Consider the following 27,993-nt stretch of genomic DNA (forward strand, 5'->3'; position numbering starts at 1 on the left):
TCTACTTGAACCTGCTTCGGCAACTGAATTTTCCGAAGGATCAATGAGTGTCTTTCTGTCTGTCCATCTACAATATCTATTGTATTTATCTATCTATCCATCTAATCAAAATCTTTTGATATTACTCCCTACAGATTGTCCAATCATCATGCAAATTAGTACACGTCTATAGTCATGTGATTAAAACGGATCCGTCTGATTTTTATGACTAGGCCTGTAACACTATAACAAGCCACTTCACATTAATAACAATATAATTAACAGTAACTCGAGGGAGAAAAAAATTATGCAGACACACAGGATAGTTTTCTCAGTTGTATAATATGTAGTAGGACGTGAAATATCAGGGTAATCCTTTACACCACACATTAAATGAAATTGGTAAGCATGTGCAAATAAAACCAAAGATTTTTGATTGTTAAAATAAAACACAGGTTTCGTTTTTCTCCCAAGGCTGTCAGGTGGCTCCCATAGCAACAAATTGACATTTAAATGAATACATTATAAATACAGACTACAACTTCCGGATGTTTCCCATGCCTTACCCTCACTATTCCGATTGATTCCTACTGGTGAGTTCTTTTATCTGTTCTTTGCGTCAAATCGATGTTTGTCGAGTTGATTGTACTGTGAAGACAACTACTCGCGGACACAATAGGCAGTTAGTCCAGGTTGATATACACAGAGATAGTTAATCTAGGTTGTACCAGACAGATACTATCGGCCTATAGAGAATTAGTGTAGGTTGTACTACCGATAGATTTAGTCGTCATTGTACAGACATATACTATATATACTGTATATACAGACGTTAATCCAAGCTGTAATACAGGTCTATATACACATGGTTGTAGACAGTGTACATTATAGACAGTTAATGCAGGTTGTATCCGACACATATTACAGGTCAATATTAGACAGAGTTGTAGACTGTGTACTGTATATACTGTATATTCAGCCAATGCAGGTTGTATCCGACACATACTCAAAGACAGTTGTACCACATGTATGCTATTCACATAAATTATGCAAGGCACTCCCTGACCATTTTGATTGGCTACGCTTTCCTTCCTTTGGCTGGGTGGAACTTGAGCACGCCTCACGAGCTTTAAAGCCTTGCTGTAAGCGTGCCTGGCTTGTTGGAAAGTGATGTAAAAAATCACAGCGATCAGGGTGTAGAGTAGTGGTTCCCAAACTTTATAGCTCGAGGCCCAAGAGAGACATTTTACATGGGACCCAAACTAGTGAAAACAGCAGATCTACAAGCTCAAAACGTGGCACCACAAATGGGTCCCGACCCAGTGTTTGGGAACCAGTGGTGTATTAGTCTACCATGGTTTGCATAATTTGTCAGTGTGAATAGCATTGATGCAATAGTCCAGGTTGAAAGGTTTGCTATAAATACAAAAGAATGTCCTCCAAAACCTCACCATGGTGACAGACAATATTGTTTGACCAGCTAGGTAAAGCAACCACCAAAACAGTAGGGTCAACATGGCTGCCACACTCTTATTTCTATGGCTGTGGTTTCTGGCCCACACAGTGTTGGGTTGTGCAAGCAAGAATGGGCATGTACAGTTTTAGCTCAGGTTAAAAACACAGAACAGTGTTCTGTTGAAATAATATTGTTTAATCCAAGCTGTATCGTGGATGAACACATCCAATCGGCAGTTGGCACGTTGAATATTGGTTAGGGTGAAGCCCACCCCCAGGCAATATTTACCAGGCTCTATTTTCACTAGAATCTAGATTACAATAATAATAATAATTACTGGACATGATAACTTGTTACATAGCTAAGCACTAACCAACAAGGCAGTCCAGGAAATGTTTTATTCAGCTTGAAACTGTCACAGTCATAATATTGCTGTCATGCGGGACATGCGCGCATGCATGCATGCTGGGAGTTGTCAGGGTTCCACCTGACAGCAGGGTTAAATAATTAATTTCTGTGGGAGTGTTCACAGACACAAAATGTTTTTTACTTTAAGATTTACCAGTAAGACTCCCTAAGCGGGAGATAAGCGACCGTTGGTCGCTTATCTCCATAAATAGAGCAAAAATGTGTTTTTCCAAAATCTTCCTGATCCATGTTGTTGACATGAGTGTAGACATACTGTGTAGTGATTTTCGTGATTTTAGGGCAAAATCTGAATCGGCCTCATGGTGGCGCTAGAGGGCCATGTGAGAAATGAGGGGTGGGGTCTCCTCGCCGCCAAGGCGGACGAATAGGTACCGGCCCCGGCTCTCCCGGTCGCTCCTAGCCCGAGTTACGGCATTTTATGTGAGCTGCAGTGGCAGGGGGTCCTCCACTGGGGGCGCCACCACTTTTGCATCCGTTCTGGAGCACCAGGAGTGGGTGGTCCCCGGGAATGCCCCGTGAGCAGCCCCGTTGGGGTGGTCATTTGGTCATTTTTGCACATTTGGTAATTTTTTACACCTGGGGGTCCCCCAGGGACCTGGGGGTCCCCGAAACTCCGGGGGTCCTTGGAGGTTGGGGGTCCTTGGAGGTTGTAGTTTGGCAGGCAAGGAGTGTGTGTGCAAAATCTGGCATGGATCGGGGCAACGGTTGCAGAGATATGAGCAGGGCAAAAGTGTGACGTGTGACGTGTGACAGAGGGAGTGACGGAGGGAGTGACGGAGGGAGTGACGGAGGGACAGCCGGTGGAGGTTTGGATAGTGTGCAAGTAACTGCGACCTACGGTCGCAATAAGCCTTTGTAGATTTGTGAACCTTTATCCTCCTGAATCTACAATCCGGGACAGTCGTTTGCCTTGTCTCACTGAACCACGACCAGCTTTTATATTTTAGGCACCCTGGCCACAATATAACTTCCGGTTGGTTCTAGCGGAAGTGGCAGAAGCTGCGTTTAACAGGCATTACGTCATGCGTTGCAGTCTTCCGGTGAAATTCTCACGGCGGAAGTTGACGGTCTGATATTGTCACCAGGCTTTTCTCTTTGCAGATGAGTAAGCCTGGCTACGCGAGGCTATATCTTAGGGTGGTTAAAGACAAAGTTCTCTAATCCATTCTCTACAACTACCATTAATGGGGTCAGGTGTCTGGTGAGGTGAAACACTCCCACCACCACCACCACCACCACCACCACCACCACCACAGAAGCCCAGATTTGATTCCTGACAGCGGTACTTGAGAGTAGAAACAGTGACAACTTATGTTGCCCGCCTTGCCTCGCATTGTGTGTAATAATGTAAACAGCCGAGCAGCCATGCGTCGTCAAAGCTTTCTATGAGTAATAACGTACACACATTCTTTACCCGTTTCTTGACAGTATGATCAATCAGATCATCAACACACTTGTGTGATACCCACGTTGAAGCAGGAGACCACATCACAAAAAATGCCAGCTCAGGGCCACATTACACACAACCAACAACCACCAGGTGCCGGCGTTTCACCAATCCGGGTCAGTTGGCTCGTTTTTATTCTACAGTGGTTCAAATGAACAGTCACTGAAATAGCGAATCCTACTGGTTGGTCCGTTCGGTAGGGAGGGGAAATGGGGAAGATGGCATGAACCTCTGTTATGCTCTGCCGGTGAGACTCCTTGCTGTCAGGTGAAAAACAGCAGCTGGTGACTACATGTTTTTGTTTTTTCTACTGTACATCCTTTCCAGGCCAACAGTGGGTTGAGACAAGAACTGCAGATTGCTGGGTGAAAGGCCATGACTAAAAATGGCTTAAAACGAAAAAGTCAAGAAATTAATAAATACAATTACAAAAAAGAAAATAACCATTGATGTGCCCTTTAGCAAGGCACTTAACAACCAACTGCTCCAGGGGAGCTGCTCAGTGGCCAGCAGTAAAAAAGAAAAAGAAAAAGTGCAGTTTTACTGAGTAGCTACCACTGGCCAATAATAGAGCACCATGGTTGTACTGTACAGTTGTAAAATAACATAAGTGCTCTATCATTCTTCCCCCTCATTAAAGAAAAAAGAAAAGAAAAAGCCTTCAGTATTCAGTTTCACCCTGCCGGTTGTGAGGAAGCTCTTTGCAGAAGCTCTTTGAGGAAACTCTTTTCAAAAAATGAAAAATTCCCCTCGGCCAAACAGGTTGTCAACTGTAACTTGGTCCGGGGACACTTACACTACATCAATCAAATGAAAACAAACTTCGGCTTTAGTTATTTAACTAAATTAAGCAGTGGTTTAGCGGTTCCGGTCTATCGGGTGAAGTTAAATCTTCATAATAATAATAATTACGTCACAGGATGTTAATATGAAAACGTCCTTTTTCTCAACAACCGGCGATGTCCTCCTCACACTCCTCTTTCAATCCCACCCCTGTGGGTTAAAGTGCTACAGAGTATCTTATTCTCGTTATGACATTCATTTTCATTCATTCACTGAATCACAAAAAAGAAAAAAAAAACACATTGCATCAGATTGGATAAAATGATTGCACTGAATAAAAAGGAATTCCAAACGCTTTCACTGCAGTAAATTGAAGCATTTTAAAATGTTCTCTTCTTTGCGTTGTGCTGCTGCAGTCTGGTTTCTCTTCCACACCACACCATGCTGACATTGTGTCCTTCCATCAGCTAAAGTGACCACCGTCCTGTCCAGGGTGGGGGGCGTTCATCATGGTAGAAGGGCAGTGGAGACATTTTGTTTAGATTGTCATGTGACGAGAAGGTTTCAAGTTAAATCCCACGCTGATCCTAACCTTCTACCATGTTGAAAGTGTCCAGCAACAGGGCACTGACCCTTTGAGGTCAGGGGTCAACCACGTTGAAGTTTCCTGGAACAGGGCTTTACCCTCTGAGGTCAGAGGTCAACCAGAGAGATGTTTCTGCACCTCCCCTCCACAGGAACAACGGGTTTCTCTAGGCACAAGTTTCCATATGGCACACAGTGAGTCTCCATTCCAACACAACACAAACACTAAAAACACAATGAAAACCAACGCGGGAGAATGTTTTAAAATGGCGGTAGAGGGTAAACCAATCACATTGTGGTTGTATAGTGCTTTGGGGCGGAGTCAGTATAGAGGAAGTTGCAGTCCCACTGGGCTAGCTTTCTACTCTCTGTGGGTTCAGAGTGGTAGGGTCCAGGGGCTGGTCAGAAGATGGACATAATCCAGCAACTCACTGGCCAACTAAGATTTTACAACAGAATAGGACCTCCAAATGATAGCTGGCTCTGTCTCTAAAATATCAAAAAACTGCTCAATGGAGGCATGTAAAGAAGGGGGGAAAAGCAATTAAAAGCAACTAATAGCAGTATTGTGTTGCTGCAGGAAGTGGTCAATGCATCCACATTCAGGTAGCTTAAAAAAATGCTATTGCCATGGCAATAGTCAGCTTTGCCAAGAGCCGTCACCCACCGGTGGGCGAGTGATTGATCAAAGGTCGTCCAGTTTACCATCTCTGGGAGGCGATGTCTGGGTCAGGTGGCCAGATGCAGGTCAGATGATTGGTTTGCTGTGGTCTACGGTCTCCGCCTTTCTCAGTTTGCCTTTGCTGAATGTGTGAATGGAGCTGAGCAGAGCAGTGCGCCCCCCCGCCCCATCACACTGACCTTCTGGATGGATGGTGGAGGGGGGAGGTGGAGGAGGAGGGGGAGGAGGAGGAGGTGTGGTCTGGATTCCTGTATGGGTCAAGAGTAGAGAGAAAGGGAGTCAGAATGAATACCAGAACGCTCACCCCAAAACAGTGGTCTCAGGCGTCTATCCGGCGGAAATGTAGAACTGTCTCTGCCTGGTATTCCTAAACGTAAACTAGGTAAACTATGTCTAAATAGTTAAACTAACCTTATTCCTAACCTCAACCTCAGTAAAACGATGCCAAAATCTAACCCTATTCCTAATCTTAACCTCAGTAAAACTATGACTAACCATAAACGCATTTCTATCCTTATCCTCTGTGAAAAAGAAAATACAAGAATAGAAAAGAACCTCCCCACCCAGTGGTGTGAAGTTGGCGGGAGAAAATGAGGGCGAGCGGGTTTTAAAGCAAGCATTCTTGCTACCGTCAGAATCACATTGTGTATGAATATATTATTAATTGATAAAGCAAGCATTCTCGCTACCGTCAGAATCACATTGTGTATGAATATATTATTAATTGATAAATAAAATGCAAAAATGCAATACTTAAAATAATGACAACAGGTACATAAATAAATAGAAATACAGTAGTAAAGTAAAGAGGGAAACAAAATAAAACAATCTGAAACTTGTGTTTTTAGTTCCTGTCTATGAATAATAACTGTGACCATTATGGTGTTAAAGCAATGTTGAACTTTGGTAGAATCTTGAGTTGTATTGCTACCTGGGCACGATAGAAACACAGATAAAGGCTATATTTGGACGTAGGTAGCACCAGATAGGCAGCCCACATAGCTACAACCCAAGGCTCAATAAAAGTTCAACAACACTATTTTCTATAGTTCAAGGAACTAGGGAGTGGCATTCACTGTACTGAACCGACAGGGATCTCTGTCCCACTCTCCTGGATCACTTTTACTTTTTCATTTCATTCCAAAATAAATGAAACCACATTTTGTTGAGAGTGATGTGGTTTTCCATTGACTTACTGTACGTGGACTGTGATGTTTCAATTTAGAAAGTCTGAATGCAAGTGTAACATTTAGGAGTTAGCATTTAGTTTCAATTTCCTTCTGTATCGATTTAATTTCCTTGCTGAAGTTTGGATCACTGCAAAACATTTCGTCTACAATAGGTTTGACAGTTGGATGGAGACAGAAGAAAGTCAGATCATTCCGTGGAGGAGCTGGTTCGTAGAGAACTCTGAAAGTCCATCCATCTCTCTGATAAAAAGGAAACCAATTATGGAACAAAAGCTTGAATAGATTAATTCTCCCTCCATTCACCATAGTGCTCCTGTTTCAACACAAACCAGATTGACAACTTATAGACAAACAGGCAGACGGACTGACAGGCAGACAGACAGACAGGCAGACAAACAAACAGACAGACAGGCAGGCAGAAAGACAGATTCCACACATCACAATCTCCAATGAGGGCAGAGGTCTGAATCAGTGTGTTGGGCATATACAGTATAATCAGAGGAAGAGAAGGGAAACCTTTCTAGAAGTCTTTCTAGAATCATTGTAGATTGTGAACATTGTTTTTTTTAAAGAAGCATGCACACCCTTTCCCAAGCAAGCAGTGACTTACTATATTATGACTTACACTTGACTGCATGTCGGGAAGTGCAATGTGCTCTTAGTCTTTTATGTACAATCACCAAAAAAAACAATCAATCAATCAATAAAACAAAGATAGGTCACAAGTATTATATTTCCATGTTAACAGCCACCAGATTTACTGGGGGACACGATAATGCTTATTTCTATATGCACACCATACCCAATAGAGCGGTGTTAGCAGCTGCTAAAACTGACAAACATGTTAGATTTTCTTGTCAGTCAATGTTGCGGTCTCTTGTGTCCATAAGTCAACAGTCTCAATAGACCTTATTCACGACTGCACAGTGACATAAATAGAAAGGTAATGTTACATCCTGTAAAGGTATTAGCAATGACAGTACTTAAGGCTCTGTTCCATTCAGGTCAAACAGAGTCAAGGAGCTGCTATTGTGAACGTTGGCTCACTGGACAGGCTCTGCTACACTAAATGATTCCACTAATTTGGATTACACTAAAAGTTGAATTTCCTTTTGTTAAACTAATGTTTGGCAATTTAGTAATTTCCGAGAGACCCTTTTCAGAGCAGATATTATGACGGGAAAACACAGCTGAAGGTAATAACATTACTGTTAACTGTGTACCATCATGGACAGCTCCTTTGCAGTTAAAGTCTGGCCGATACACAGAAACCCATGAATGAAACACACCCACAACTGAGATTATTACCTTTTGCTCTGTTTACCTGTCACAATGTTATGAAATGCTGTGAAAATGGTAGATTCCATATTGCAGGGACAAGGACACACTTGTGTAAAGGTAAAATGAATAGTGGGATATCTTTGATTTAGGTGTAACAGTTACTGTAGCAATAATTGAAAATACTACTGACTATCATCACTAGGCATACCTAAATTATAGACACTTTTTTAATTTGGCTGCTGCTGTCTTTACTATTGATGCCAACATTGAACTGGGGTTGTTGATTTTGATATATTGCCCAGTCTTAGCTTAACCACTTAATACCCTACATTCTTTGTGGACCGGTATCCTTCAAAGCTCGATCCCTCGCCCCCTCCTTTATCCCTCTACCACAAATTTGTCCTATTTTTGCAGTATATTATGAAAGGCCCAGAATAATTACGTTAGGTTGCAAGTGGTTAAATATGTCTGTATGCTTGGGTCAGAGTGCACAGCACAGCTTCAAAAAAATGAGAGATAATCATTATTTGTTTTTACTTTACCCTGCATTACGGTCAGAGTGGAGCATGCTCTACGGAGACAGCAGGGAGAAGAGAGGGACATGACAGTTATTCACTCAAGAGCAACAGGATGGACAGAATTTACGGCAATCACCAGGAGAGGATTGGAGAGGAGAGATCTAAATATGTGATGACATCACTAGTATTTAGACTATTTACAGCAGACAAAAGAGGACTGAAGGGGTGCATGTACCAATCCAAGATCCAGCAAGAAACCTCAGTCATAGTGGCACAGTGACTATGAAACCAATGGTACTCCCTTTGTGTGTAGTTGGGTACCGCGTATGGCCAGGCTGAAACATGCTTCTATGACTTTTGCAAAGCATCTGTCCTCAGGGGGATGAAACAACGTGTCTAGTCGCTACACACTTAATGACCAGACAAGGGCTGGGGCGGTATGGATTTGTATTTACTGTGGTAATAAATCACAGTTTACCTTCTCCCCAATCCAACCCTTGATGCTGACTGAGTACCAAGCAGGGAGGCACTGGGTCCCATTTTTCAGTCTTTGGTACAACTCGGCCGGGGATCGAATCCCGACCTCCCAGTCTGACGGTGGACACTCTAACCACAAGGCCACCGAGCTAGTGTTATTGCTGTAATGCGGTATCCCCCAATAAAAAAGTTGTATTGAAAAATACATTAAAAAAACAACAACAACGTGGTTATGAACTCGACACCGCGGTATGCATTACACAACCGTGGTATGGCAGTATTGGGGTTATTGCCCCCAGCCACAGACCAGACACAACAACATGTCCAGTCAGTACACACTTAAAGACCAGACACATGTTCAGTCAGTACACCCTTACAACTTAGTTTTTTTACAACAAGGGTTCATATTTTAGATTTTTCATTTACTGCTTTCTATCGTTTTAGCCATTTTAGCGATTTTGATTTCAGTGGGTGGGGGCAGGCGTACAAGTGGCTAAATAGTATTTTTAAACACAATAAGCCGGCGATTTCTTTATTACTATTTACAGTAACACTACTAGCCCCCATAAGTCACATCTGCCCATGAAATATTGTGGTGCAGAAAGCAGTACATGAAAGCATTTTCACACTCATCTTTTCTTTTCTCTAATTACAATCTAAAATATGGACCCTTGTTGTAAAAAACAAAGTTGTCCTTTAAAGACCGGACACAACAAAATGTTCAGTCAGTAGTACTCGCTTAAAGACTGGGCAGCAACGTGTCAGGTCAATACACTATTTAATACATACATACTTCACGACCGGACAACAACATGTTTAGTCTTCTTCTTTCATGTATTATCAGTCACAATACTGTTAACGACTAGGCCACATTTTCAGCCACTACACAGTTAACTAGGCAACTCGGTCACACTTAACGACCAGGCAGCAACGCATCCAGTCGCAACACAATTAACTAGGCAACTCAGTCAGTACAGCTTAACAACCAGGCAAGGCATTCGGTCGCTACACACTTAACAGCCTTGAGTTTTAAGAGGTGTGCTAGAGAGGGCTTCTAAGCGAGCGAGCCTAAGCGAGTGAGTGCTCACGCCGAGCAGCCGATGGTCACGTGGGTCGACAAGTGTGCTATTCCTCATTGGCAAAACGAGGTTGAGGGTATGACATCACCTGTTGTCACAAACTACAAGTTGTGCTGCACTGGTTCAAACAACAGTCAGCACAACTATCATTGTAGTGATCCCTTCTGACCACACTGGGCTCTACACAAACTGTCAGTTTACAAACACAACCAAACAAACGCACATACAGAGTTTACTCTACGTATATAATGAGTGAGACAGACAGAGACAGAGGACAGACATACTGTACAGAGAGACAAAGAGAGACAGACGGAAAGAAAGAAGTGTGTACCTGTTGTGGAGGGAGGAGTGGGAGAGGAAGGGGACGTGTGAGGAGAACTGGCACCTGAACCTGCTGTGAGAGAGAGAAAGAGAGAGAGAGCATCTGCAGTGGTTAGAGGTGGTCTCCCTACTCTTCCACTGAGACATTTAGATCCTTGGGTGGGACACTAAATGGTTGACATGTAGCCCTGTCCGAAGCTCATGTCCACATTTGGTGCCAGCCTGTACATGCATACTGGTCCTTATCAGTGTGATGTTGTCTGATAAGTCTTGTTCGGGGGAGTACTTAAAACGGATTTAGCTTTAATATACTATTGTATATACCAGTTAATGCAGTATTCAATGTAGTATAACATACTAGCAGCAACATACCAGAGTTATTGCAGTATTTGACAGAGGAGTCTTCTTCATATGCTGATTGTCTTGACTTCTACAACAACAGAAAACAATAAAATAATGAGAATCAGGCAAGGAAGGTTGCAGGTTCACATCCCTGGAGCAGTTGAGAAACTCTGGGCAGGGCAAAGTCAATGAATAACTGTTTAGATTTCAACATGAGACAAAATAACTGTATAAAGGTAATGTATTACACAAGTGTGGAATAATGTCTTGTATTCACTATTAGGCCTTGCTGACTTGTGTAATAGCCTGTGTGAGGAGACATCTTGTGACACTGGCACGATGTCATTTGTCCTTCTCCTTGTGACATGTCCTAGCAGTCTGCATATTCAGGGTGCACCCGATCCCCAACCTCCCGGTTCTGGACAATCGACCAGTTTCACTGTACATTATTCCTTACTTATCTGTGAAGTGAAATTGGGTCATGTTGCTGTACCTTTCTGGCCAGTATCTTTCTCTTCTTCTTCTCCTGTTCTGATCCGTGGTGAGACTGAGCTCTGCTCACACGCTTGAATTGATGGAGCTGAAACAATACATCATCGGCATCACCATCACCATTATCATCATCAACTGCAAAATCATTGTGAAAACCATCATCACCTTCACTAATATTACCATCATAAGCAACATTACTATACTCATCAATTTCATCATCACCTTCATCATCAAAGATAGTAAGTAGTTTGACAGACAGCACTAGTTTATTTAACATTGTTGTAGTTTGTTGTGGTTTGTTGTAACTAACCATCTTCTGTTCATCCTGCAGTCGTCTTTCAAGACTGTCTTTTGCCGTCTTTAAGGCTTCCTTCAATTTGCTGGGGATCTGAAGACACATAAACAACACTTTAGCATGTTCTGATGTATTGTAATTTATTTCTAAGCTTGTGTTGTTGCCAAACGATCCGTGATCTCCACTTACCAATCGTCTGGGCCCAAGAGTTCATAACTTTTAATCACTATCCAATCAGAGTTTGATTTTGGGTAGTCCAAAACCAAAAACAGAATTGGCTGTCACTTTTGATATCGATCTCTGATCATAGAACTATCTCAGCAAACATTATGTCAATAGGTCAAGAAATATAGTAAGTTTGATTATCAAATAACCATTTTTTCACCCTTCTTCGATAATATTTTTGGGGCTTTTTATGCCTTTATTGATAATACTTTAGTGGAGACGGACAGGAAACAGGGAGAGAGAGATGGGAAGCGACATGCAACAATGTCATCTTGATTCCAACCGGGAACGCACTGTCAGGCTGCATTAGCCTTATGTGGTACTGTATGTACATGGGCCGCTAGGCCAGTGGGCTAGGTGGGCTAGGTTGCGGGCGCCCCATAATACCTTTAACACCCCAAATCCAAATCTGATCTCCTTGGACAAGAATTAAACGTTTTTTGAACTCTTGAACCCATGGGGATTTCTAAATGCAAGGTAGTTGTTGTAACGGCGGCCGGGTATAGAGATGCCAACAAAGCTTTCAGTTTTGGAATGAAATTCTGGACTTTGGATTGGTTCAGCAAACAGTATTTTAAATCAGTTTCCACAATGTGATAACAAAAGCTGGAAGTTGGTCCTCAATCTCTAGTTGAGCGAAGCATTCAGACACTGACTTGTGGGTATAATTTAGTTATGGACCAGTCAAATAATATTTTTAATCCTGATGTGACAAAAACATATACTGTATATTAAAGTGAATTTAAATGAGATGAGTTTCAATTCCATACCATTCTGGGGTCATTTGCACATGTACTCTGGCCTTTGAGTGCAACACACACAGTTTTTAAGTTTCTTGATTCAATATATAGATATTTTATAATAATTTGATCAAACGCTATTGGTTTTAATTACCAATAGCGTTTCGGGGTCATGCCTTCCTCAGCATGCTAAGAAAGTGATGGTGTGTGTAGCAGGAGGGACAGATAAACAGACAGGCATGACAAGGACTTCAGCTGCTCTCTGTAAAAATCGCACGCGGGACGCATGTGACAACCCCTGTACTTCCGCACCCGTCTCCCCCCCACGTTGTCGGCTAGCGCCGGTTCTGAAAGGTGGACGTGATGAATGGAGGCTTTCAGACCAAGCCAACCTCACATGGAATCTCTGTGAGAATGCTGACTAAATTAACCACATAAACCCTACAATATACTTAGTTGACTGTGGTCCCCCAGGGCTCTATAATTGCTCCTTTTACCCCTCTACAACAAACCTTTAAGCCAAAAATAGCAGACACACACACACTGCATTGCAGAGCTTATTATGTAGCTTGTAGAATTGCTATTTTGTTCACCCCAGAATAGGAACAAAAAAGGTTAATGTCTTTCACCTGGTGTAAACTGGTTCTAGAGGTTGAACTCACTTTAAACTGGAGTTTGTCTGTCTGGTACAACTGGACATCACTGAACAACCTGCAAAATAATAAATAGTAAATATTAGTTATTAACATTCTAATCGAGAAGGAAATAAATAAAAAAGAAAGAACAAACAAACAGTAATTTGTAGTATGATGGAGATGTACTCACGGTGTTTGTATGAGTTGTGAGACTGTCGGCATTCCAGTTTTACAAGCTTCAGTTGAAAGAATGGACTGAAGTACAGACACTGTAAACACAACACACACACACACACACACACACACACACACACACACACACACACACACACACACACACACACACACACACACACACACACACACACACACACACACACACACACACACACACACACACACACACACACACACACGTACAGTTTCTTAGTGTTGTTGAGATTCAAGTCTCTATGTGCAAACGTTTCTAAGGAGTGTTTAGGTGATAGGACAGTTGTGTTTTCATGTGTGTATACATACATACCTACACTACTGTAGGCTGTAGGAGGGTACTGGTCTACAGAAACACCCTCAGCAGGTCGTCCGTAGGTCATCTCATACAGTAAATGACCAAATGAATAAACATCTATACTCTCTGTTGACTGGAAGCACAAACACACATCAACGATACTTTACAGTAGAGTACAATAGAGTCAAGTACAGTAGAGTACAATACAGTGGAGTGGAGTTCAAAATCACTTTAACAACTTAAAACATGTAAACATTGTCTATTTTCTTTAAAAGAAAATGTGTACATTTTCTGGAATATTATTTAACATTTCAAAAACAAATCTTGTATGGGGTCCCTGGCACAAACAACATTTCAGATATTTTATTTAGGTGCTTTGACATGAAAATGTTTGAGAACCACTTGAGCATAGATAACATCTTACATTGATCTTCCTGAGTTGTGTGATGTGAGGTCTATGGAACGCAGGAAGTCCCAGCATGCTGTTCTCCACCTCCAGCAGACGACACCGACCCTCGTCCAACACAACATTTCCCAGGTGGAGGTGCCCATACGGCAATCCTTTATCATGGAGGAACCGCAATGCCTGTGTACAGTAGACAAACATACACACTTCAATGGGCTTTATTGGCATGAGAAAACATACCGTACATTAACATTGCCAAAGTGGAACAATACAATAAATAAAATAAAGTATGCACAATTGAAAGAGAATACAATTATGTGTATTCTGAGCCGTTACACTGCAACAGCCTATCTCGATCACAAGACCGTACGGACTCTCACTGAGTCTCACTCAGGTAGCTTTCATTTTGCCGTTTTATAATTTGGTTTTAATCCAGTGAGTTTTCTCTTTTCTTTCTAGAGCGTGTCGTCCTAATTCTGCCCTGCATGCATTATTTGGTGTTTGCCGCTGGATCCAGACAAATGCTTTGCAAAATTCTGTGTGCAGGGTCTCAATTTGGTTTTGTCAGTTTGTTCCATTTTTCAAGATTTTCGTTTGCAGATGGTCCCCAGATCTCCCAGCCATAGAGGAAAATTGGTTCTATCACAGAGTCCAATATTTTAAGCCAGGTTTTTATTGGGATGTCTAATTTGATGTTTCTTTTGATGGCCGCATAGAAGGCCCTTCTTGTCTCTTGACTTAAGTTCCTTTACAGCTTGGCTGAAATGTCCTGTGCTGCTGATGTCTAAGCCAAGGTAGGTATCGTATTTTGTTTGTTCTAATGGGATTGTATTTAGAAAGAATTGCTGGTATTGGCAGCAGGATCTTTTTTGATATGTCATGATTTTAGTCTTGGTTTGGGTTCACACACACACACTTGTGTGAGCAGATGATCTCTTCATAAGTCCATTTGAGTTTTTTTTTTTTTTTTTTTTTTTTACAAAAGGGCGATTTACACTGTGTGCGTACATGTGATTACCTCCAGTATGTGTCTTCCATACAATTTAATGTGTTGTAGTTCCAGGCCCTGGCTCTTCTTTGGGTTACAATACTTCTTCAGAAACACATCTTTAGGTTTCACCTACAGAGAGCAGCGGAAATGGTTATATACACCCTGCATGCGCGCACGCACACGCACGCACACACACACATTCAGCCAGTTACCGTACCTTACAGATGTGGTCTCTCAGGGAGCCTTTCTCATTAAACTGTCTGATGACCATCGCTGAAGACTCACCAGTACTGACAAAAAATACTGGACAGATGTATGGATTCTATGAGGTGAGGAGAGGAGAATGTTTAGCGGTACTAATAGAATAGTAGTGGTGCCAACGCTAATAAATAATAATTATGTTTGCTTGTGTGTGTGCATGTACATACAGACATCGTTGTCAATAGCTTCATTGCAGACTGCAGGTCTTTATCTGACAGAAACTTATCCGGACCTAGATCCACCTATCACACATGTACAAGGAAACACACACACACACACACACACACACACACACACACACACACACACACACACACACACACACACACACACACACACACACACACACACACACACACACACACACACACACACACACACACACACACACACACACACACACACACACACACACACACACAGAGAGAGTAGTAGTTTAGACACAGTGCTTATGTAGTGTCAGTATTATATGTATTTATTGTTAGAAAAAGAACAGATCAGCTCACCCAGCTCAACAGCTGTCTTTCTTTGGGAAGCTCTTTGTTTTTGATTAAAAAATACTTCTTTCTGATTCTCCAACCTGGGAACAAAGAAACAGCATTCTGTTTACCTTTCATTTATTTTAACTGAGTACTCAATTATGATTTATTCAATTAACAGGGGTTGACACTAAGGTCTCAGAGGCACTTGCCCGTTGGGCAAGTACACATTATATGTTCTACTGGTCCAAAAGTCGTGCCCACTTGTCCGAAAAGTGAAATCGTCCATTATACAATTTAACACTTTATAAATGTCATACCAAAATGTGTATCCAAATAGCTACATAGTTATGATTGAATATGTGGGTTCAGACCTATTTTATATTAAGTGTAGCAACAGTGAAAACAAAAGTTTTATTTACCTGCCAGGGGCAGGTGGGCAAGCCTTAGTGTCAATGCCTGATTAAGGAATGTTTGGTTATTGATGTGGAAGATAACACATTATAAATCAATATTCTATTTCGAAATATTGTTTTAATAATGTACAGTGAACCAGCTACTGAACCGTATTATTCATTTGTATTTGATGATGCCCTGTTTAACTATTTTAACTCTTATTGTGCCTATCCCGAACTAGTTCGGGATAATTATTAACATCCTGGGTGCCTATCCCGAACTAGTTCGGCTTTTTAAAAAGCCGGGCCGCCGGCCGTCATCTGTTTACACGGCCCGCGAGAGCGTCGTGCCGCCGATATTTACCATCCACTCCAATGCAATCCAGGATCTTTAGAGCTCATTTTCTCTGTTCCATGCATATCCATGAGGTGTGCAAGGTTTAATCATGGCTAAATCGCCGAAAATAGGGCTTCTAAAATGCTTGGTAGCCAATAGCTAACTTCAAGCTAACTTCATCCTGTCCCTGTTCATGACACAAAGGAAAGTGTTCAGGCGCGTCATGGCTGCGCACGGCATGAGCATATACAACGCTTGTCTATGGTGGATTCTATGGCTATTGGGCGCCCTCTAGTGGTGAAAAGGTGGCACAGAAAGGGTTAAAAGAGTTAGTAACTCCCACAGGCACAACACTAGAGGGAGCTAAACAAGTCTTTTAGCTTGCCAAAACAAATTACCCCCCACTGTTTTTTTTTTGTATTCATACTTTTACTGCTCCTAGTATTGATGATTTCTTGTCTTTATATATGTCTGGATTAATTGAATACACAGGACCACAATGGAATTGATCCTTTTAGCATTATTGTATAACTGTACCAATCATTCAATCAATCAAACTCAATACTTGGATGCAGAGTATGAAGTTGATTGTTGGGCAGTTCTCGAGATATGCAGAGGACACACCCACACCCACGTTGTGCATTTTTAGAAGGATTCAAAGTTAGTAAGGTATCGATAATGTGTTGATTTGATCATTGCCGTCCGTGTTTGTATAGTCCCTGTCACAGTAAACACCTACTGTTGTTTTGCGGAAATGTATACAGCTGCTTCTTTCCACCTGACAGTGAGGACTTTCACTGGAATGCATGTGAAGGTACATGCTATCCCTCCCAGATGACTGTCACTCCCCAGCTGGCTTCCCACCCACAAACACGGCCAAATGCGTTCGTTGGAGCGCCAAGTCAGAGGCACTGTGGAGTAATCAAACCCCAGTTTGCAGTGCTGCCTGGGCAGGACCTTTACCCCCGCATCACCCAGACGCCCACCTGGTTCAACCAATACCGTTTCAGGTCCAGGACTTACCAATGTCTCTGAGTGGTTCCACTACCTCCCACTGTGGATCTGACCTGAAGAACATAGAAACCTGCTGAAGGGCAATCTCTGGAGACAGAAGAAAAAGAAGGGAGGGGGGGCGGGGGACAGGGAGAGAAAGAGTGAATGACAGTTAAAGCGATAAAAACCACGTGAGGGAACTAGAAATGGAGAAACAAGAATTGACACATTGTCAATACATAAGCTGGTCACATTTGGGTTAAAAAGGCGGGGACGTTTAATGTTACCATAATGCTTTGAATGAGCGTGACAAAGTGAACATATAACTGACTGACTATATTGTGGGATGAAATCTGCAGTAGACGGCTGTGAATTGCTGTAAGTGGCATCTCTTTGATATTGAAGTAGGACTGTCATCTAAGGGGTAGCCTACTGTCATTTTAAAAAGTAATCTTACAATACTAGTTAATATGTTTATGATGTCATTGTGAGAATGTGCTATAGTGTTGTAGTCGAGTCCACCTAAAGTGTCCAAGTCAAGTCCAAGTCCTAGGGGGTTCGAGTCCGTTTTGTCTTATGGATACAAAAATAATATGAATTTAAAAAGAATTATATATTATAGGTCTACTACTGTAATCTATAACATTTTTAAACATTGCTGTTATAGCTGTGTCATTGTAATAAAGCTGCATGATTATGGCAAAACTTATATTATCAAACAAAATCTTATTTTAATATTTTTTAATAAAAGCTAAAATAAATAAATAAGGTTTCCCTATTCAAACACATAGCAGTACGTGCATGTCTGCATTTCATTGTTTAAGGTGAGAAATGTACCTTATGTCATTAGTCTGATGCCTTCGAGTATATGCAAAGCAAAAAAATACCCCATGTTACTGCTTCAAGTTGTTTTGATTCGTTTTAACCTCTCTACAGAGACTTACAATGTTACACTTCTCTCTATTGATCAGTGCACTTTAAAACGTTCGGACGAGGCTTAACGAGTTGTAATAGGCTACACCTGGAAAGACAAAAAGAGAAAAGATGTAAATTCTTAATCCAGCGGTACGGGTGGATTAATGATCACAAAGGCTGTGTTTGGAATTGGAAGCTGTGTAGGCCTACTGTTTAAATAAGGACTTATTTATTTGGGAACATGTCGAGGATGTCCTGCAGGCTGCAGGTAAGAGGAAAGCAGAGAGAGTTGTCTGTTGGCGAAAAAAGAACTTTTGGGAACTTGCTTGCTGCTGCTGCTGAGCGTGTGTGCCTGTGTGTGTGTGCGTGCGTGCGTGCGACTGTGTGTGCCTATCAGATGCGCATCAGATAATTCAGATATGCTCCGGCGCAACATTAATAGGCTATATACCATTAAAACCAAAGTAATGAGCCTGTTTTGAAAATGTAGCAGAGTAAAAGTACAGATACTTGTGTTAAAATGTAACGGATAAAAGTAAAAAGTACTCAGACAAATAACTACTCAGTAAAGTACAAAGTACTGAAAAAAGTACTTTGTTACAGTAACAAAGTATTTGTACTTCGTTACTTCCCATCTACATCTACAGTGCAGTATTGATACTTTTACGATACTTTTACTTAAGTAAAACATTTGAGTACTTTTTCCAACAGCTAATTTTCCCCATAGCCTGGACTGGAGGAGCGGTAATGGCCCAGTTCTTTCCCCCCATTGTCTAGAAGGGCACTCCTGGGGTACTGTCCTGCGATTGGCCCTTAGCTCTACCATGTGACATGAATAGCCTATCCAGAAGAGGTAATCAATGGTCGTCAAAGAAAATGAGCTGATTACCGAAGCTGGTGGCCCAGCTTAAAAAGGGAGACAAAGAAAGATTGAATCTCAGAATCAACTTTCAAGTGGGTGAAATTCGTTGTTGTGCATGATCCATCGTTTTTGATGTTTTCATTAAAAAAGAAAGGGAAAAGAAGTAGGGCAGGGGGAAGGAAGATCAATCAGTAAGAAACAAACGAATGATCTACATATTTACACATACTGTAGTACCTGAGTTGAGACATAAGGTGGTAAGACATAAGGTGTGGTAAGTACCTGAGGTAAAACATAAGGTGCTTGAGATTAGCAGCAGATCTATACTGTATATGATGCTATGGACTTTGTTAAGGTGCAAGAACAAAACTAAAGTTGTAAGCTATATACTCAATGTAATGACAGCTATCAATCTCAGTGAATCATATGATAAAGATCACAATTTCCAGTTTGATCCCCATAACATGACACAGGGGTTAAAGCCAAAAAGAATCTCAAGACTGAAATCAGTCTCAAAGACTGATAAACCCCTGCATGACACTGAGCATAACACTGAGCATGACAGCTGAGTACTTTGCTAATTGTGACCAAATGCAAGAATTGGTAGAATCATTGACAATGCTAATGTTAAAAGTTGAGGACTTTTTGTTGCTAAATTAATCCCAACTATCCTACCGCTACTGACCTGTGTAATTGGCTGAGTAGTTGTTGGGATCCAGGAACTTCTTGACAAGCTCACAGGTGGAGAGCAGAAGGTGCTGGGTAATAGTGTCCAGGTAGGCCTGCAGTCCTTTCTGTCGCTCAGCAATAAACTCTCTGTCCATGTTACCTATCAACTTCTTACTGGGTAGAAAGAGAGAGACACCAGACACCTAAGAGAAAGAGAGAGGGGGTAGAAGAGACATAATTATACTTTATTACATGGGTAGATATAATACTTTATTGGCGGTTAATTAGGAAAACGCCAACATGGACTATACACAAAAAACAACTATGAAAATGTCAATACAATGTGATCCTGGCTAAAAGAAAAAAAAAATACTCCCCAATGTAGTCATTATGCCAATTGATTCCTCCCCACATACATTTCTGTGTTGTCACTTTTGTTGTATCCTACTGGCTCACGAAAGGGTCTGAGTGACCGTTATTATGAAGGATTATGATACTTGACCTTATAAGTCACTATAATAGGCTTTATAATGTGTTATGATTGCATTATGAGTACTACCAGTGTTATAAGCAGATTACACTGCATTTATAGATGATTTCTCAGAGCTGCAACCATAACTGCGGTGTCAAGCGGCACCTATGCGCTCTGGAAAAAGTCTATACGTGACCTTATATGTAAGTAATTATAATGTCATGATTGTTATGAAGCATTATACCTATTACGATGCAATAAGCAGCTAATAATGTAATTTGTGTTTACAATGCATTATAGATATGGGCAGTAACACTTCCTTACTGATATATACAGTCAACACAAATATACAATGAAGTTTGAGGAGCTTGTGCAGAGGCATTACGTAGCAAAAGCCTGAAAATTGTCATGGGTGTAGTAACCAAAACAGTTCCTTTTATTACATCCAATGGACTCAACCCTCATCTCAGTGACGTCATTACGTGCGTGTCCCGCTTCAAATACGCGTTCACGTCGCCCAGAGACGCATTCACGTCGATTCACGTCATGGTCCTGGGGTCCCGACTCCCGGGGACGCGCCTCCATAGTCCATGTTAAAATAATTGACCGCATCGCGGTATAAGAAAAACATTAGTGATTAGCGAATAGCAAAGGCCGCGATTTTCTGCAAAGTAGACTTCCCAAGCAATATGGGGACGTTTTAATTTTAGAAATCCCTTCATAATTGACTAAGCAATGTAATAATGTCCTTAAATCCTTGTGCATTGATTAAAAGCTGCCGTTTGTCGTAAGCTGAAAGTGAAAGTGATTTCTGTGCAACGGTGGCTCCCCCTCCTCCGTCCCCGCACACATGTGAAGTGAAACTTTTGGTGTGTGTCTTGGGTTGATGAAACTTAAGCAAGGCAGCGACATACGGTACTTTCTTCCTTGACAATAATGAGAGGCAGACAATACCATTACTGACATTTTGCTGAATATAAAAATGTTTTATATTGCTAATAAGCAAAGTAAAAGGGAATCTTTTGGAAACTTTATGGGTCTGTAACTCAGTGAATAAATGGAACCAAATGGACCTGTTCCATTTGTACTCTAGTATTTTAACATTTAATATAAATTGGGGTCCCAGTGATATAAATATAATTAAATGGGTGTCTGTAGCCTAGTGTATTTAGAAATCCCAGTTCTAAGTTCAAACATTAGCCAAATTGTAAAATAAATATAAGAAATAGGCAAACATTTTGAAAATAGCCGATCTACAAGCTCACAGCGCTCAAACACATTTTATTGAGGACTCATAAAACTTTTCTGGGACCCATTTGAATGACCACCTGTGGGTCCCGGGACCCATTACATTGAAAACCTAGTAACATCACTGCCTCATCTCTTCTGTTTGAAAACAGTGACAGTGACGCTATGTGACATTGGAAACCAGATGGGCGAAGGACGATCTCAAGTCCCTCTCAAAAGCCTTGCTAATATTTGAACATCAAATATGCCCCCTTCACTCACTATTCCCACAGCTCCAGTTTGGCTTTGTATGCAGCCAATTTATCTGGCAACTTAGATTAAGTTGCCATTCTCCCCTGCTCTCGAGCATTTCATCACAAACATGCTCAGACGAGAGTTAACACTGGGTGCTTTGATGTGGTTAATCATATTTCACGTCCACTGCACATTCGCCTTAGCCTGATTTCAGACTCAGCTGAAGCTTGAGTCTGACATTTTGCCGTGTTTGAGCGATTTCTGGAGGGGAGGGACTTTGATGGCATGGATTAGTTTTTTGTTAAACCCACCCCCTGCGCTAATTGGAGGAGCCGTCATTTCGGCTCCAGAAATCACTTATTATGAACACAATTCCAGACCAGAGAAACAGTCCACTCTGAGAGTGGGCGGGTCTATGGGCTGGAACCAGGCTACATTCGCCTGATTCAGATTTAATACAATCATTGTGTAACTGGTACTGAGAAAGGTGTCATTAAAATTAGTAGAAAATAAGTCAGTGAACATTTATAGCTGCCATCGAGTCTGTCTTGGAAAATGAAAATTGATCTCACTTTACAGCTGTTATATATGGCCAATTTAGCCAATGTACTTGTCATATCGTAATTCATATCGAGCAACATGCACAGACGGGAAATGAGCTGGGTAGGAAGAATTACATTGACGACATGCTGATTGAAAAGCATGAATGTTGTAATGGAAACTGGACAGACGGGGTGGTTGACGTGCACAAGATGTTATTAACTACCGTGTTGTGTTACGTTTTGTTAAAAACCCACAACAAACAGTAATGAGAGATTGGACTGGGAGTGGCTGTTCAGATACTGTACATCAGGGGTTTTCAAAGTGGACCCTGGGGTGCCGCGACGGCAGTCCAGGGGTGCCGCGAGATCATTTGATAATATTTGGAATTTATTTGGACACTTGAAAAAATATTGAGTATAATTTTAAACTTGGAAGTACAATTTTTTTCCCAGTCAGTTCTAACTAAAATGGCTGTTATCTCAACGTTTTCCTCGCAACATAATCACTAAAATATCGTCATTGTCGGGCAGAAACCTTGTATCTCCAAGTTTCAAATGTGTACGTCTTTTGGTAAAGCAAAGCCCTGCTTAATCATACAAGACTGTCGCACAAAACTAGTGAAAACAGCCGATCTACAAGCACCCGTTGTGTGCTTGTAGATCTGCTGTTTTCACTAGTTTTAGTACATTTTATAGATGATAAATACAAAATAAACGATTTTGGACATACAAGGTTTCCACCCGACAACGAAGATACGCTATAAATATAAGGTGCTGGGAGTGAAAATTATAATGTAGGGGTGCCTCGGATTAAAATAAATATTAATGGGGTGCCCTGAGACAAAAGAGTTTGGGAACCCCTGCTGTACATAATAGTTAAATATTAGGCTATAAAATAAAATAAATCACTTTATGTGCAGACTGGTGTCGCAAACCACCAGCAAATTGGCCACAGACCTCCAGTGGTCCGCAGACCACAAGTGGGGAGCCCTTAATTAGGCTACATGTACCGTGCGGAAATGTATTTATGTATATATTCATGAATGAGAACAAAGCCAATGGCAGATTTGGCTTCATGAACTTGCATTTTGTATTAATATGATAGAGAATGAGAAAAGAGACAGAAGACACTTAAGGCATGCCAGTTTTCTTCACTCCAGTGTCAGGGGAGAGGAGGGAAGAGGAGAGTGGACAGAGAGAGGAGAGGGATGGAGAGGCTAACAGAGATGAACGTGAAGGTCAGTCCCTGGGTCCTGGACAGGAAATGAGCTGGTGAAACCTCAGCTGAATTTGTGGGAACTTCCTGTCAAACAGGAAGTGCTGTTGTGTGATGTGCTCCTTAAAAACCAGTAACCAGGGCCTGACCTGCCCCACTTTGATTACTGGACTTAAAGTGAGTCAGCAAGTTACAAAGTAAAACTCTCACAATGTGTGTGACTCACCAGCAGTCCAGTGTTGAGCAAGTCAAAATCACTGTAGCGACGAATCACCTGGAACACATAAGACAAAACACTTTTAACTGATTCAAATGCAAAAAATATGGTTGGTCCATTTGGTGTAGACATTTGATTGTAAATGGTTTAATTACCTGCCAACTGTTTTCTGGAGCCACTCCTCTCTGGACTCTAATTATGTACTCCTAGAGAGAGGAGAGAGACAGATACGCATGTTAAGGCAATAAAGGCATTAGGATTTGGACTAATGTGATTTGGATCAATTGGATCTCACTGAGACAGCTGTTGGTTGGAATATTATGTCTATTTTGCTGATCTAGGATATGAGCCTTGTTCTCCTCACTATTGTTGATTGTTATGTTGCTGATCTGGAATTCCACTGTCGGAGGTGAGTCACTACAGATTAACCTCGCCTCAACAAGCTTTCCATACAACAGAAAACCTGGTTTTCATTCCTAACAGATTAATTTGATCCAGTCTAGGCCACACCTACTCCACTGCAAATATCTGGTTATATATTGGGCTGGGCGGGTGTCACAATGTTATTGTTCCCCCATGAATGCTGAATCGAGTAGCCTCGGTCTCACCAGTTACAGTAACTCGACAAGTTAAGTTAAGCCCCCAGTCTATACCAATGTTTCCCAACGCAACTAGTTGCAACTTCTAGCCAGTTGTAAGAAATTTGCGTTGGTCTAAATTGACCCGTTGCAGGTTTGTGCAGTTTTGGGATAATGTTGCAAGTTCCGCTGCCTGGTGAGTGGTGATATCCGCAACAGATCAGATCATAAAACTGCTAAATTACAAGATCCCAGTCTACTACAGATGTAATGAGGATCAAATCTAATTTCCTGCTTTTCTTATTGGCTTAGGCTGGCAATGCCAAGGTCCAAAGGTCACCCAGTAAAACCATCCTGGAGTTAATCTACATATGGATATGCAATGCATTGCGACCAGCCGACCACACCCACACCCACACACACACACACACACACACACACACACACACACACACACACACACACACACACCCCTAAACTGGAATTAACTGATGTCAAATGTCAGTCACAACATCAGAATGTTTATGTTTTCATTTAGGAATATCAACTTACAACTAACTACTTTTTGAAGTCAGGTGTTTCGATTGACATAAGAGCTACTACTATGTGGATCTGTCCAATAATAGTCTTCTATGACAATGGTTCCCAAACTGTCCTTTGTAATAGCTCTAAAATGGAAAGAAACACACTATACTTACTATAATAAATGGTCAACCATTAGCCACATTGCAAACGTTGTGAAAATAGCCGATCTACCACTCACATTGGCTGGCCAAAGAAATTATCGCTAGCAGATCCCTGGTCTTATGTATTAGTCTACTGTCTGAATGAATGCTGTGTATAATGTATTGTCTACTGTTTGAATGGATGCTGTATCTAATGTAAATTGTTAATGGTGTGTTTATATAGCACCATTTATATAGGCGTTTTACATAGATTGTGCATTACATTCATTCATGGGTGCTGTGTCTAAATGTATAGTCTACAGTCTGAATGGATACTGTGTATAAAGTATAGTCTACTGTCTGAATGGGTGCTGCATCTAATGTAAATGTTAATGGGGGATTTATATAGCTCCTTTACCCACAGCACTTTATATGGATTGTACATTACATTCATTCATGGGTGCTGTGTCTAGTGTATCCATTCTACTGTCTGAATGGATGCTGTGTCTAATGTATAGTCTACTGTCTGAATGGATGTTGTGCAATGAAGCGTTGTTAATGTGAGGCTTGTGACTGTCAGCCCTTTACTGTATTTTTCCAGTCAGGTACCTTATGTTGGCAGCTGCCTTGCATCCGTTTTTGAATGTTCCTTTGTTGCTTTATCGATGCATCAAGTGCCAAACTGAATACAGAGTTACATGAATGAAACAAATACTGGGTACCGTAACAGTGACTGTGCTTCTTCTAAACTGCTGACAGGCAATCTGCCAGGATGTGTAGTTTGGCCTCAATATTCTGCTGCCTTATGACCACCACCCACCCACCCCTCTCTCATGCTCGCTCTCTCTGTCTGACACACACACACCTGTGTGTGGGTTGGTTGTTATGTTAACCTGGATGTCGGTACCAATACATATACGGTATGTATGAGTAGACTGCCAGTCTGCCACTGGTTTAACAAATCACAGAAAGTGGTTTCCGGTGTCCTGGCGTGACGTTCGCACCTCGATAGTAACCAGGGGCCAGGGCTAGCTCAGCTGACAAGTGTCACACACAAATCGGTGACCTATTCAGTTAAGTGATTCCAAAAGTTGTCACAAAACCCGTCTGCCACAAGATCCTTTCAACAGATTCACAACATCTCGTTTGTTATAAGCATCATAATGTGTTGAGGTAGTGTTTAGGGCTAGTACCTGAGCTCGGGCTGCACTATGACAATTTATGATGGAATATGAGGAAAATAGTGTACTTTTACTCCACTACAATTATTTGAAAACTGTACTTACTACTTTGTAGATTTAGATAATTATTACAAAACATACATTAACCACTTCAGCCCTATATACATTTGGTCCATTTGAAAATAGCTGATCTACATTGTGAGCTTGTAGATCTGCCATTTTTATTTGAAAACTTGTGAAACAGGACATTCTGCATAATGAGTACTTTCTACTTTTGGTACTTTAAGTAAATTTGATAACAATACTTGTGTACTTTTAGTCATTGTATTTCTACTATGCAGTATTGATACTTAAGTAAAATATGTGAGTACTTTTTCCACCACTGCACCAGACAAGAATGCTGAGGATGTCTATTTCATGACAAGACAGTACAGAAGCATTTTATCCTCTGACCTAACTGTAGCCCTGGTCTACAGGTTCCTTGTGTGCCACTGACACTGTAATTCATGTTCTTTTGGCTTAAATAACATACGCCAAAAAAGTGACTTGCCAGTAACCTAGTAGCTGTAGTCACTGAATTCTACAGGTTACAGTTTCCGTTGTAACAACGCAAATCCCCAACTGTCAACAACAAACGTCAGCAGGGCAGAGCTCAGACAGTCGGCCAGTGAATAGAGCTGCTGGACACAAGCAGTCAACCCGTTTGACCAAAACATTGTACCTTAAATAACAACACGTACAGTATCAATGACTTATAAGTCTATCAGCTTGTGCTGGTTTAGTAGTCTTGTGGCTGTAGACCGTAGCGTTATGAGTTCTCCGTAAAAGGCTGCGCACCCTCTCGTTTGCAGAAAAAAATATAAAATACAGTCTCGCTACTTACCAAAACAAATACGGCTTTAGGTAGTTGAAAGCCTACTTTCCCTAGTGGGAACACTCTGAGCCCCCCACCTCACGTCTAAAATACACCTTTAGACAGAATGTGGGAAAATATTTCACCGGAAGGTAAAATCGGGTCAATGAAATTTTCTATTGGCAAGATCTGTAGAGGGCGGTGTGGAGTAGCTAAAACCTCCGGTGAATTATTTTCTTTTCTGGACAAAAAGTGTATTTTAGACGTGAGGTGGGGGGCTCTGAGTGTTCCCACTAAGGAAAGTAATCGTTCAACATCTTTGAACCGTCTTTGTTTTGGTAAGCTAAAGTGTATTATGTATTTTTACTACAGACGAAAGGCTGAGCAGCCTGGGCTACCGCGGCTGTGAGCGCAAGGTCTCATCGGTGACATAGCGTTAAGGTTAAGGAGAACTCCTTCAAAATATGGACCAGAGCAGGACCAGAGGTGATGACGAGTGTGTTTTTATTCCACCGGCTCACCGTGTGTGTTGTTGTAACACACATTACAATGTGTATTATTCCACCTTTACTCACCGTGTGCGTGTTCAGGTTCTGGCTGGCTTCTATCACCGCCGTCAGAGGGACGGTGTCATCCAACAACAGTCTGCCTGGGGACGGCTTCTCCAGGAAAGACATCCCGGTATCTGTCTGTCTATCGATCGCTAGTAGCCAAAAATACGTCCTGAACGGATACTAATAAAAATGAGCACAGTGGCTGGTTATAGAGGTGTTGTCAGGATGATCAGGACATGATGACATCTCAGATTGTGAGCCCACACAGAAAAAGGACGTCGTAGCTTCAGGAAGAAGAGCATAGCGCACAGCTCCTGTTGGTTTCGACGTCACACCGTCATGTTACCCAGAATTACCACAACTTACTTCCGGTTGGTTATTTCCCAAAATAAAAGTAACGGTGATGGTTACTTCCCAAAATAAAGGTCACAGTGAAGTGAATGAACCATAGGTGAAAAGGC

At 41.5% G+C, this 27,993-nt stretch overlaps 1 protein-coding gene across 3 annotated transcripts; it reads right to left on the reverse strand.

Moving 5' to 3' along the window:
- Positions 1–315: 315 nt before the first annotated feature.
- pxk (PX domain containing serine/threonine kinase) lies at positions 316–27,792 on the reverse strand. 3 transcript variants are annotated; one of them, XR_013962127.1, is made up of 19 exons: positions 27,554–27,792; positions 23,857–23,907; positions 23,711–23,758; positions 19,789–19,975; positions 17,357–17,434; positions 15,629–15,702; positions 15,290–15,364; positions 15,079–15,183; positions 14,889–14,990; positions 13,889–14,050; positions 13,480–13,597; positions 13,147–13,225; positions 12,984–13,032; positions 11,372–11,449; positions 11,063–11,149; positions 10,600–10,657; positions 10,238–10,300; positions 2,699–5,609; positions 316–1,984 (listed from the first exon to the last, which is right to left on the reverse strand). XR_013962127.1 is itself a non-coding variant. In XM_080728469.1 (19 exons), exons 1-18 carry the CDS (start codon positions 27,653–27,655, stop codon positions 8,387–8,389), a joined length of 1,533 nt encoding a protein of 510 aa, XP_080584595.1. In that variant the 5' UTR covers positions 27,656–27,792; the 3' UTR covers positions 5,504–5,609; positions 8,375–8,386. The 3 variants fall into 3 exon arrangements, 2 of the variants coding, with proteins under 2 accessions (XP_080584594.1, XP_080584595.1); XM_080728469.1 differs by lacking the exon at positions 316–1,984 and adding an exon at positions 8,375–8,403 and having other exon boundaries at positions 5,504–5,609; XM_080728468.1 differs by having other exon boundaries at positions 316–5,609.
- Between the last annotated feature and the right edge of the window lie 201 nt (positions 27,793–27,993).

Source organism: Nannobrachium achirus, assembly GCF_963921795.1.
Source record: "Nannobrachium achirus genome assembly, chromosome: 6".
NCBI lineage: Eukaryota > Metazoa > Chordata > Actinopteri > Myctophiformes > Myctophidae > Nannobrachium > Nannobrachium achirus.